This window comes from Pristis pectinata, chromosome 11 (genome assembly GCF_009764475.1).
Source record: "Pristis pectinata isolate sPriPec2 chromosome 11, sPriPec2.1.pri, whole genome shotgun sequence".
NCBI lineage: Eukaryota > Metazoa > Chordata > Chondrichthyes > Rhinopristiformes > Pristidae > Pristis > Pristis pectinata.
The window spans coordinates 31,824,231-31,837,950 of record NC_067415.1 but is presented as its reverse complement, the minus strand read 5'-3'; the positions used below and the strand labels follow the sequence as shown (position 1 = coordinate 31,837,950).

The 13,720-nt window shown below is 38.7% G+C and overlaps 1 protein-coding gene across 1 annotated transcript in view; it reads right to left on the bottom strand.

Annotated features, from left to right (window-relative positions):
• Nucleotides 1-209: 209 nt before the first annotated feature.
• The window catches only part of arhgap20 (Rho GTPase activating protein 20), a 66,966-nt gene continuing 53,455 nt past the window's right edge, over nucleotides 210-13,720 (bottom strand). Inside the window, exons 11-16 of the mRNA XM_052026540.1 lie at nucleotides 12,945-13,123; nucleotides 11,367-11,528; nucleotides 8,732-8,841; nucleotides 5,666-5,855; nucleotides 2,891-3,008; nucleotides 210-2,089 (exon numbers count right to left, since the gene is read on the bottom strand). Of these exons, the coding sequence (XP_051882500.1) occupies nucleotides 318-2,089; nucleotides 2,891-3,008; nucleotides 5,666-5,855; nucleotides 8,732-8,841; nucleotides 11,367-11,528; nucleotides 12,945-13,123 (2,531 nt within the window). The 3' untranslated portion in view covers nucleotides 210-317. The remainder of the gene's footprint in view (nucleotides 2,090-2,890; nucleotides 3,009-5,665; nucleotides 5,856-8,731; nucleotides 8,842-11,366; nucleotides 11,529-12,944; nucleotides 13,124-13,720) is intronic.

Sequence of the window (13,720 nt, the reverse complement as noted above, 5' to 3'; positions counted from 1 at the left end):
AATTCTGCTCCTATGTCTTATGATTTAATATCTCTGCTTAGCAGTTTTTAGTTTTAGAACATGTAGATTTTTTATAGAAGTTATTTTTTTAAACATCGTAAGTAAATTCAACTTAGTTTTGCATAGGACAAGCATACAAATACCATGAAGCACACTTCCAACATATCAAATTTGACATTTGTCAAAAATATATTTACACTATTTGGACTGTTAAATCTATGTTCTAATAACAGCACAAGGTAATGATTTAGCTCAAGGTTAACACATTTCTAAGGAAGCTTTCAAAAGAAGTGATGACAATATTTTCAAACAGACTTTTACACGTAAGACTCCTCTGAGAAAAACACGTGTTCAAAGTCTTCAAACTTTGGATTGGTGCAGCACTGTTTTTGCCATTCATTCTTGTTCTGGATCACAGCATTGGTCAACTCCTGTGTTGTTATCAAACAGTTCTCAGCATCGAGTTGGAAAAAATAATCCTTAACTGTTTTAGCTGCATTACGTGAAAGAGCCTCAGAATGCCTGCTGCTAAGCTCCCACTTGGTTGATGGAGACAGTTTCTTCCTCTGGGCCATCCCGCCCCCTTTCTTCAATACCTCGGCATTGCCTGAACTCTCACAGACGTCGCTTGGGCAAGTAACCATTTCAGTGGAGTGTTGATCTGATGCACTCTGACTAGAATTTCTACCCATCATAAAAGGGGATGATTGTTGACATGATTTTGACTGAAAACATAACAATGAATTCTGCCCATAAAACACAGTCTGAGGAATTTGATAAGGTCCACTCTGTCCTGGAAAAGCCTTGCTGGCAGTGCTCACTAGAGGAGAACCACTAGTAATGGAGATCCCTCCAAGTTCCTGCGAATCAGGATGGAATAAATGTTGCAAAGGTTCAACCATTAATCCTCTCTCTTTTGCAGCTGTATTAGGCAATGGTGACCCGACTCCCTCCCGATAAGAAGGAGGATCTACATATTGGCTTTCGTCCACATTTTGAACCATATCTTCACCTTCTACTACAGAAACAGGCAACTTTCCATTAGCTTCTTCATAGTATGAGCCATTTTTGCCTTCAAGCATACCTCCATTCTCCCTTTTTCTAAGCATGCAAGTTCCACTTTCCTTTCTCCACCTATCACTCTTCCCAGTGATGCATGTAGAGGTATCCTCTATCACACTGGCAGTCCTCTTGTACTTTTCTAGTGCAGTGGAGGAGGAAGCAGGAACTGTGCTAGGATAATGTCCAGGGGACAGTTGTCCAGGAAAATGTTTAAAAATACTGGGGCTAGTTAGCATTGCTAGTTGGCCTTTCTGAGACTGAGTGCCAAAACAAGATGTTGAGAAGGTTTCCCTTGGAGTGAACACAAAATATTCTGCATTGTATGAAAAAGCACTGTCACATGAACTCATAGAGGACCCCGAGAGTGGAGTGCCAGGAGAAGATAGACTGGAGCTACTCATTGTGGAAGAGACATTAATTTTGAGGGGAGGAGGTGGCTGATGTTGGCCACTACTCAATGATCCCTTTTGATCTGATTTATGGCCACCATTTCTGGACTCACCCAAATCAGTGCTCATTTTTACATTCTGTTTTGTAAGTTTCTGGCCCCTGATCTGTAGTGTTTGTAGTTGTTCAATGTAGTTCTCGGCCGTCTGACTCAGAACAGCATCACAACTAGTTTTGCGGATTACAGGTTTGTGATTCTGGCAGAGCTGAACAAACTGTGAAGTAGGAGGAACTATATTGGGCTCAGAGCACCTTCTGTGCCTTCTGGGGACTGTCAGCCTCTCACAAGTAGAGTAACCAGAATGGTTGGAGTCTAGGAGGACATTTTTTGAAAACTGGCAAATCACATTTCCTTTCAGGGAAGCTGAAGGAATTTGCAAGGGCTTCATTGTCAATGGGACCTTTCCGTGAACAGCTTCATCCTCGGTCTGGTCAAGATCACAGTCACTCCAGGACAGAACTGAATCCCTGCTTCTATTTTCTTGGCTTCTTTTTGTCATTAGAGTGGAGTCAGTTTCATCATTGAGCTCATTTTCCAGACTATTGTAAGAGGAGTCATGCATTTGAAATGAAGGGAGATCTGCAAGAAAAAGTCATACAATTTTGACTGGTCATTGTGTAACACCAGTGCTAACACTGATAATATGGCCTACCCTTCAATTTTTTTCATCATATGTTCTTCTAATTGCTTCTTGAAATAATTTATATGGTCCATTCAAAGTTCTTTCCTCCTTCTTTGTTGTTAATAATCTTCAAACTGTTACTCTATGGAAGAACACATTCTGTTCCTAATTCTGTAGCCAGTGATATTTCTATGCTCCACTTTATAAACAATTTGCTTTGGTCAATTTTGCTCTTACTTTTTCTACTCTTGAAATTCTCTGATCACATTTTTCCCTAACAATATGGAAGTTAAGCAAATAAGAAATAAAAATTGTATTTGCAGTATACTTTTCACATTCCTGTAATGTCCCAAAGCAATTTACAACCAATGAAAGGCTTTTGGAGCACTGTTGATGTTGTTTAATAGTTATTCCTCACATGTGTTGCCATTCAACAAGTAACTTAGTTAATTTCACATTCACCAGCTTTGGGAGAATTGTTGCAAATTAGATTAATAGAAGTCATATGAAATTAGCCAATTTCCCACAGGAGTCACTGGTAAGTAAAATAAAAATGTGGTGGGTAATGTTGGGTACTTGGTGGGGAATGGTGGGTACTTGTCATTGAGGTAGTTTATGAAACAAAAACAATTCTTCAATGCTGAAATAGGCTCATACCATCAACAAAAAAAATGGAGGTTTTATTGTAACTATTGGTGTGAATGTAAATTCTACTTTTTTCATTTTAAGTATTGTTGGAAGGATAATATTTCCCATACCTGGACCATCATCTCTACTCCCAAACCTCCTTGATGATAATGCTTCAAAGAGAGAAGTGAAGACATCTCCAAAAATCCTGGAACAGTTTTCAATTAAAAACTGCACAAACAAGGCAACCTGGAGAAGGAGAAAGGCCAGAGTGTGACTTCATTGTTGTAAAATCCCTTTCTACTGTCTGGCACCACATACTTTGTATTTGTAGCAAACAACGCAGCAGGATATGGAGCATGTGCATGGAGTTAAAAGTATAATTGTTCTGACTTTTCCAGGAGTGGGAAGGTATTGCAGTAGATGTGGCCCATCCCTTCAGACCACGACATGGAGCTTGGCACAGAGAGACGCCAAGTACTGTTAACCCACACATTCTCCACCAGCACAACTCTCAGAAAAACAAGTAGAGAATTCTTGGAAAAAATACTTTAGACAGCATGCTTGAAAATACAGGAACTCAAAATTCCAAAGCAATTTACTGTTAATTGCATGAATATTAAGCTTGCTACTCATCATTTTGAATCGTCAAAATGTGTGACTTGGTGAAATAGGGAAGAACTCACATGAAAGGGATGTTGTTTAGCAATATTCCCCATCCACACCTGCCCTTCCCCTCACCACCTCTCCCCATCCCCACCCAATGCTCCATATGAACAACACAGAAAAAGTGCATTAACTTCAATGTAAAGGGAAAACAGATGGTGGGTATAAAGGCAACCATACTTGCATTTATATTGTACCTTTCACATCCCTTTCATTACATGCCAAATACTTTACAGATGACCAAGTTATTTTGAAATATCACTGTGGTTATGCAGGAAATATGACAGCCAATTTAGACACAGGAAGCTCCCTACATAAAATACTATAAAGACCAGATAATCTTCAGTCTTGCGTGAGAGACAACTCCCATGCTCTTCAATATAATGCAATCTTTTACATACATCCAAGAGCGCTGGGAAGGTCTTGGTTTTAAGGCCCCCAACCATGCAGCACCCCCTCACAAATGCACTAACCTTTCTATCTAGGTTTCTGTGTACAAGTCACTGGAATGGAATTTAAACCCACAAAAGCTAAAATGTTGCCAGCTGAGCTGTAGCTTACCAAGAAGCTGAGGACTGGCCCTGTGCCATTAGTGCAGAGAAGTATTTATTTATTTATTCATTTTTCAGACTCTGGATATTGTTGGCAAGACCAGCATCTAGTCCTATCCCTAAATGCCCTTGCACTGAATGGCTGCTTAGGCCATTTCAGAGTCAATCACATTGATGCCTCTGAAGTCACATATATGTCAGACCTTGCAAGGACATCAGATTTCCTCTTCTGAAGGCAGATTCATGACAGTCAATAATGTGGTCATCATCACGAATGATTAGCTTGTTTTTTTTAAATTCCAAATTGCTCACTGAATTTAGATTTTAAAACTGCCATGGGGGATTTGGTCTTAGGTCTCTGACTTATCAGTCTAATGATTAACCACTGCACCATCACTGCACTCTGTGCTAGCAAAGTAGTGGTGTGATCCTGTGTTATTAGAACAGTGAAGTGGTCTTGGACTATTTGAATAGAGGTGCAATAGTACTTAAAAGTAACTCATTATTCCAGTTCACATATAACATTTTCTGCTTTTTTTTCTTAAAAAAGAATGGGAGGTTTAAAGGAAGTTTAATATTTGGAATTTGGGTTCTTAACTACTGGGCAGGCACAGTAGTGTAGCGGTTAGCGTAACACTTTACTGCGCCAGCGACCCAGGTTCAATTCCAGCCACTGTCTGTAAGGAGTTTGTATGTTCTCCCTGTGTCTGCATGGGTTTTCTCCGGGTACTCCAGTTTCTTCCCACATTCCAAAGGCATACGGGTTAGGAAGTTGTGGGTATGCTATGTTGGAGCTGGAAGCATGGCGACACTTGCAGACTGCCCCCAGAATGCTTTACACAAAAGATTCATTTCACTGTGTGTTTCGATGTACATGTAGCTAATAAAGACATCTTATCTTAATTTTTCAATAAGCCCATGCTGGTAGATATTGATCAATGCTAGGGTACAGCAACAAGTTGTTGTAAGGAACCAACACCCTCATGATTTGGCAACAAGCCCATCAAGCAGCTGAAGAAAAGGAAGGGAAATACAACTTTGTATCCTCAAACAAAGAAATAACACAAAGAAATTCCCACCCCCCCCCTCGATACATAAGTGTTCATGCATGCTCACACACACACATGTGCTCACCCACTTTCCCAATCTTATTCCTACACCACCCCACAAAGCAATATTTAATAGATATCAGTGAGGACTGGGAATCCCAGCCAATTATCGCATACCCAGTCATTGGGTTGAGTTAACATCAAAGCTACCTACTGTATTCATTCCAAAGTAGCTAACAGCATATTTGGTGACTGAAGTGGTCCCATTCTTGCCTATTTATCAACTAAGGAACCAAGTCACATCTACAATCAATATATAGACCGTTCCTTCAATATTTGGGTTGTAGCACAAATTCAAGTTTACCTGCTGAAATCAGATTTTTCCTTTTCTCCCAGGTTCTTAACACTGACAATGAATCAATCCTTTCTACTCTGTGTGACTCATGCTACATACAAGGAAGATGTCATACACTTAAACTGGGTTTCTTTATGTATATGATAGTAAAATAACAAATAAATGTAGAGGTTGAGAATTTAGCAAAATCATTAAATGCTTTATACATTGAAAGCACAGTGTTACTTGACACACTTTGCAGACTACCTCATGGTTATCTAACTGTTGTCAGTAACAACCTCTTACCTTTTTTGTTGACTTGCATTCTGTCTCAGGGCTGCAGAGGGTGGGAGGCCACAAGATGCTGGGTGCTATGCAGACTGCCAAGTTGAAGGCATTCATTTGGTTTTCCTCAGCCTGCTGCTCAATTTTGTGAAGCACTCCGAACACATAGTGCAGGAGGAGGGTATTCAGTTTTGGAAGCTGGTCTAGCAATCTGAGAAAAATAAGCAATTAAAACAGAAAACCTGGATTATTAGGCACGGGACATCTTTCAGGAGTTACGGAATGAGGGAACAACTAGTTAATTCAAACAAGAACCAGTCTTCAAAAAAAAACCTGTTCACAGTATAACATCCTTTGATACTTTAAGGCCATTAAACCAGTCATTGGGTGTGGGACATTCTGATTCTGTACCATTGTAATTATGCAGGGAAAGACAATAAGTAAATGTTCATGTTAATTGGCCCTCATTGAAACCCGCATGATGAGATCAGGGAATTAATTAAGTGGCCATCTCCTGCACTAACACATTGTTAAAGACATATCACTGCCCATAATACAGTTCAGGACATGAGTTTTTGTCAGTTAATATTCTGGCCATTTGTATATCCAGGGAGCCATCCCTCAGCACTGTAATAAAAGTAGTACATTCAGGGTTTCTGGTGATTTGTGCTCAGAAGCCCTCAGAGCAGCCATGGTATTTCAGTATTCAATGTGCTGCCATTGTAAATATGTGATTCTGCAAAGTTACCTGTCTACAGTCAAAATATTAAAGTAGGTAATTATAACCATCAAAACTGTACTTAATTGTTTGTTATCTTTGTGTGAAAACTATAAAATCTCACTGTACTATAGAGTGTCAGGAGGGGAGAAACAGATTCTCCAGGAGATCTGCTTGTGTTCAATAAAGACCTTTTGCATCTACCAGCCTCAGTCTCCAGTGGCTTAGTCACAGTCACATCAGGAGGTGTTAGCTTGGATTGTATTTTTAGAGACACAAGACACTATAGGTCAAGTAATAAGAACAGATGGTCCAGCCACAATCCAATTCTTCAAGTTCAACTCAGCTTGTTCACTGTTGATGAACATCAGTGCTACTCGTCAGCAAATGTCTGACAGCAGCTAGTGCGGCAAATAGAGAAATCTTCACAATAGAGATTGAAAGACTGTTGTGACCAGTGTTTTTCAAGATCAGATGTGGCTCTCCCACTGCTGGAGCTGATGTAAAACCTCCAATTTTACAGTCTATAGAAACTTCTGGTGTAAAAGCCAAACTATCTAGTTGCAGTGCCTGTTACACCTTTGGGCGGCACTGTTATAAAGTTCTTTTATATATGTGTCATCTAACTTTTAACTTTAAAATAGCTGCAACAAAATACATCACAAATTATTACCAGGAAAGTAGTGGAATCTCCTTTTAGCTTCAGGTCAAGCGTCACATAAAGCAGACAAAGTTTAATCCCTTTGTTACAATTGCCCACTGACATGTTGGTTTAGTAAACGTAACCCAGATCATTGGACTCCTCCAATATGGGCCCTTGTGCATCACTAAATGTCACTTCTCTACCAGCGCCAGCTGTGCCTTCTGTTCTCCAGGTTCCAAGCTCTGGAGCTCATTCCTAAAGCTTTTCATCTCTCTAATTCTCTTTTTTTGGACACATTCCTGTAGGACACTCCTAAAGCTTCATATATGACTAAATGTCAAATATTGTTTGATAATGTTCCTCTAAAGCACCTTGGGGTATTTTACTATGTCAGGAGAAAGTAGTTCTTATTTTAAAATTTTCACATATAATGGTTAAATTTTTAACAAGTAGTTCACATCTTTTAACTATCCTGACTTTCTCTCATCACACTCTGTTGGCCACTTCCTTATTGCCTTCCCATTACCAGTTATTCTCTTACAGAGACATTGGCTTCAAGATTGTACAATCATTTCTCCAACTCTCCAAATGCTACTCATCTTTAGGCCACCCCCTTGGCTATCTATCTAAATCAGATGGTCCTAAACTTTTTGGCACTGCCCCACTTCAACAGATTTAGTTTCTCTGTTCCCGCCTGTCCTTTTCTCCATTTTAATTACAAACACTGCATAAAAACTATTTCGTTTTACAATTACACTGCATTCTAACTTTACCACATCCCACATTCACTCCCCTACACTACACCCCTTTGAGAGCCTGACCCCAATTTGAAAAGCTAGGATGCAAACACTAAGTTTCTATCTCAGTTGTGCATAGTACAGTTGGGAGCCTGATGTAAATCCAACAGCTGCTAGATCCAGAACTCCATAGCTGAATGGAGATGGGAGAAGTCAGATCCAACAAGAGGAATAGATATGCTCCCATTAGTTCTTTACTCAAATTTTTATGACTTCCCTTCTGCTGGTCTCAGCCCCTCCTCAATGCCGTGACTGACCTAACCCTCCCCTTCAAACCTCAGAGATCATCTTCCCCCACCCATCCCTCCACCAAACCATGATCTTTCGCAATTGCTACAGTGGCCTTTCTGTCCAATAGTTGGCCTGACCTGCAATCTGCCACACAAGAATCAGGAAATGAAAATGATAATGAAGATCTGCTGCACATTTTGTCAGGAATTCCTCATCCCTCCAGTGTTTGGGTTGCTGCTCCACTACCCACCTCCCCGGACTCTCTTTTGTGTAAACATTGCAGGCCTTGTGTCTGGATGCAGGTTATTTAATCATAATAACCAACTTTTTCTAAACAGTTCTCCTTTTAAAATAGCCAATAAAACACCTGTAATATTTCAATCATCCTGTTTGATTGCTTTGGTATTTTTATTAATACTTTTATAATAAAATAAAGTAAGAAAAGAAGAAAGATGCCATTGAGGCTATAGAACATCAGTAAATTTCTCAGGAGTGCTTCTCTGCATTAATTGTTACTCAGTGCATCAATGAGAGAAGAAAGGATTATTTTTATAATAATCCAACATCTGTATAGACCTCCCATCCTGTAGTCTTCTTCCTGCCTTATATCTGCCTCACTGGTTCTGATGGCTGCATGAAACATTTCATTATTGTGGCAAGAACCACCACTCCCTCCCCCCTTAAAATGCTTTACTAACCTTTGAATTTCCTTTATCTTCTCTTCATGGCTGTTCCTTTCCATTGCTGCCATCCAATTGTTATACAAGTCTGAAGAAAAGATGCTACCAGGAATATTCCGCAGGAAGTCCTGAATTTACAATGAAGAAAAATGCATTCAAAAAACAAAATACTTAAAGGTTGCCAATTGAAGCATTTGTCTTTTTAAATTTTATTTGGATCTTTTCAAAGTACCAAACAATTATTGAAATAAGTAATGATTTCTGTGGACTGCCCTACACTTCACTGCTCCTCAATGCCTAGCCAGAGGGTCACAGACACTGCCATCCTCACCTGCTCTTGTACTGCCATTGATTGCTCTCATTGACACTCAGAATTGTCCATATTCACAACAATATGGACAGAGCCTGCTCTCTCCTGGAGGGTGGGCAAAGCCAGACATTGATTCCCCACATTACACTCACATGATGTTTTTCCAGATCAATCAGGAAGTATTCTCTGCCTCAACCACTTGTTTTGCTCAACCCAAATTTGCCCCAATTTTTTTTCATGTCAATTAAAATTTTCCACAACCATTAATTTATTATAACTTTTATGAACTCCAGTAATCATAAAATTTTATCAATGATATTTGCTTTATTCTACTTGTTGATTTATTTTAAATGATTTTGTTTCTTTGTAATGAATCTTGCTGGGATTGTTCATTTTTAACAGGCATATCTTAACAAGCAGTTGGGAGGTGTTTATAATGGACTTCAGCCAAGAAATGTAAATGAGTTACAATGAACAGTCTTCCCATTCCCAAATTGAATTATCTTTCTTAATATTGATTCCACTTAACTGCTTAACATCATTTTAATGTGTGTTCTGAGATTTATTCTGCATTGTCAGAATTATTTGAACAAATTGATAAATGTTCTTTATATAGCTGATAAAATGGAAATTCTAAAAATGATTCATCCCTATAATATTTTATTAATTTCTAGCTTTCCGCATTTTCTTTCCTTTCCCTATGTGACCTGATCACCTTCTTCTTCAAGGTGATGGTGGAGAATGGGGGAATCCTAATGAAGTTGATCAATTGGTGTTTTTCATACAAGATGATTTAGTAAGTATATATCTAAATGGTGAGATAAGCAATGGGAGTCACCCTCCACTCACTGACAAAATATCAGACTATCATTGCAGCTTGTGCATACCATTCAACCCAGACACTCATCCAGAAAAAGGCAAAATATAGATTTTTGAAGTATTGTGACCTGTTATCTCTGGAGTGCCTGGGGTTGGGATGGGGTAACATTGGACCCAGCTATTATAAATATCTCAGGTAGGTGTCATGCCAGTTTGGCCACAACTTGGGTGTCCACTACTAATGGGAAAGCATTAGTAACACTGTGAAGCCATCAAAAGATGCCGAAGGCTTAAAAGAACTTTAAAATATGCCATCTGGAGCATTCTAAGAGGTCTGAGTAACCTGATACTGCTGACAGCCCTCATACTAAGATAAGTCTCTACCATTATAAAGCTATACTGCATGGAAACAGGCCCTTCGGCCCAACCCATCCATGCTGACCAAGTTGCCTAACTGAGCTTTAATAAAATAAAACTTCTGATTGCAAAATGAAGGGAATTATGGAGTGCCGAATCGGCCAGGTTTGTGTCAGTGAATCAGAAATGGATGGGAATCTGCTTAATGCACACGTTACCTCTTATTTTCTACTCAGTGATCATGAAAGCACTTGCAGTGGGAAATTTTCACTGCTCAACTTCAATCCAGCATTTCCAAAGAGATGAAGTGAAAGAAGTGCAAAATGCATCATCTAAATCTGCACAACAGGTTCCTTGTAGATATTTGTGGACAAGTTTAAATAAGTATGTTCTCAGAAGTTATTTTGCTTAAGCCTTATTTGCTTATAGTGGTGATTAAGTCAAATGTTTTTAATCTTCACTATGTTGCAGACTATTTGTTGTGAAGTGTAGAATAGGGAACACAAACCAATGATAAGAGGTCCACTGAGGACTGAAATGAGGAGAAATTTCTTGACTAAAGGCTGTGATCCTTCAAAATTCTGTAGCCTAGTGGGCTATAGATGTTCAATTCCCCAGTATAATCAAGGCTGAAATTGATAATTTTTTGGATGCAAAGGACATAAGAAAAAGGAGCAAGAGTGGGCTATTTGACCCCTTAATTCTGCTCTGCCAGTCAAAGAGGTCATGACTGATCTTCTAGCTCAAACACCATTTGTCCTGTCTCTAAGGGAATCAACGAATACGGGAATCAGTCAAGAAAGTAGAGGAGGTAACAAATCAACCATGATCTTTACCGAAAGGCAGGTAGATCAGGCTCAAAGGACTATGGGGCCTACTTCTGCTGTTTCTTATGTTCCTATGTTCCTAACTGACCTCAAATATTTGCTCCCTGATGGGGAATCTTCCTTCCAATAGAGAATCGACTGGCTTTACCTTGCTGTTTCCACTCATCTGTAATTGGGAGGTTAGTATTCAAAATTACCAGTGCAAATCCCATGTTCTTTCAGATCACTGGTGTTCAAACCCACTTCACCTCCAGCTACTTAATCCTGATCTATAATTAAAATTCACCTTCACTCTGAAAATTGAAATAAAAGGTAATTTGGATTCTGAGCGCACACATACTTTGAACACAGCAGCAGTCACAAACACAGATTCACTGGCTAAGTGCACTTCAGCTCCAGCATTCAGCTTCTCCTTCAGTTCTTTGCAGGATTTAGCATTTGCAGAACGTCTGAAAATGCCCCTGGTGTATGGTCCTTCATGAAACAAAAAGGACAGCATGTCCTGAAATGTAAAGAAAAAAGTAAAAGAATCATGAGGGGCATATGAAACCCACTATCTGCAGCCTGTAAATCTGTCTTCTGCCTTAACCCGTTAATTCAATGAAACTAATAACTATAGCTTCCAGTGATAAAACACAAGACATTTAGTTTTACACAGGAAAGACAAATTATGCTGATCTTTGGATATCATAACAACAACCAAGTCTATCTCTCCATCACTTTTCATGCTCTCAGCTGACTAAGTGTTGTCCAACATCTAGGTTAGGTTGAATGATGGATTCTTGTGACTACACAGTGGGAAAACCAAGCCCATTTATTTCATCCCCAATGGTTTCATTTCAATCCTAAATGTTTTCTCATTGTGAATCAAATTGTTTAAAGTATCTTGTTCAACCTGGAGCTGAACTTATGACTGCATCTTTCATTCATTGTAAAGATCACTTACTTCCACCTCTATAATGATGCTGTCCTCTGCCCTTATGTCATCAAAGTCCTCAACCACGCTTTATTCACCTTGAAAATCAACTACTCAGTTTCTCTACAGCACCGCTGAATATACATTTGTGCTTAGAAATTAGTGAAAGGTCAATGAATAAAGTTTCTCTTTAATTACTGTGTGCAGAAAATATCAAGTGAGGATGCTTGCATTTTTTATTCAATCAAAATGAGTCATTCAGGATTCAATAATATTACTCTTTGCAATTGTAAGAATAATCTTCAGGATTCTAATTGAAATTATAGGACCCTTTGTTGCCATCTATTTATTTTACATGAAGTACTGCTGGTGTTAAAATAATTATGCCAATCATTTAATCTAGTCTGAAATTATAAAGTTCTAACGATCAGCATTGGGAGTAGTTAACTCAACACAGACTGAGCTGTATTTCGGGCCTTCCCTGTGTTCCAGATAATATTTATCCCTTGAACAACAGCTTAAGATGGCAATTGGTCATTATCTGATTGCTGTCTGTAGGAGTTTCTGTGCACATTGACAGCCACTGTTTCCTTCTTCTAGGATTTCAATGAAATAGTTCCACACAGAATGTTGCATTCACATCCAGGGAAACATATGGAAATACAAGGTCCCCTTCCACCAGTTCCCCTTTTTTCCCGTGACAAAACTCTTACCTAGGCAATTATGTGATGAAGAATGCATACTGTCAATGCAATACATGATGGAATTTCTTTTCATTCTTTACAAATAAAGCAAAAAACACCCAATTTACACATTATTCAAATGTCATAATGATATTTTCCCTATATTATTAATCTTTCACATGTTCATCTCTTTAATGATCAAAGAGATCTCTTAGAAATGACCTCCTTTTTAGCTTGTAACCCATCACAGTGACACATTTCAAAACTGAGTGGTCATAAATTATCCTCACTCCCCCTTATATAACCACTTGTCACTAACCATAATAGGCTTTGGGAAACTGTCATTCTCACAAATGGTTGACAGCGGAAGGCCAAAGAGTCTTCTTGGTGCTATGGAAGTAGGGGATAGAGGCATGCTGTCTAAATGTGTGGCGGAACCACGCCAGAAAGCCCAGTTCATAATTGACCTTTTCCTTTTGCATTGCTTTTGACTTGGATCTACGGAAAGAATAAAAAATAGCAAAAAGTAAAAGAGCCCTCTTGAAAAGATTATCTGCAAATCATATTCTCATGTTCGCTTGTAAAAGTTGCTATGGTTACTTTAAAAATTGCATGATCGTTAACATCTCAATGACTAGATGTTATGATTTGGCAGATTTGCTGCAAAGAACTTTTTTTAATTACCATTTCACTAATTAAGTGACAAATTTCACAAATAACAAACACAGTTATTAAGCAATACAGCTGCATTTTTGCTATAGATTGTTATTTCTGAAAGTACCTTTGGATGATGTCTATTGAAGCAGCACCAAAAGCATTATGAATGTAAAGTAATTAAACATTTTTTATCTAGGAGTATGATCTTCAAAGGGTAAGTCATTATTATTTCACAGACCTAATATAAGTAAGTCTCTGTTTGGTGAATTCAAATAATTCACATCAAACATTAAAACATACTGCATACAACCCTGCTTTTTAATCCCTTCATCAGAGCATCTCTTTGAAACATTGAAACAGACTGGTTATATGACAGACCAGTTAATAGTCAGACTCGATGGGCTGAATGGCCTACTTCTGCTCCTTCGTCTTATGATC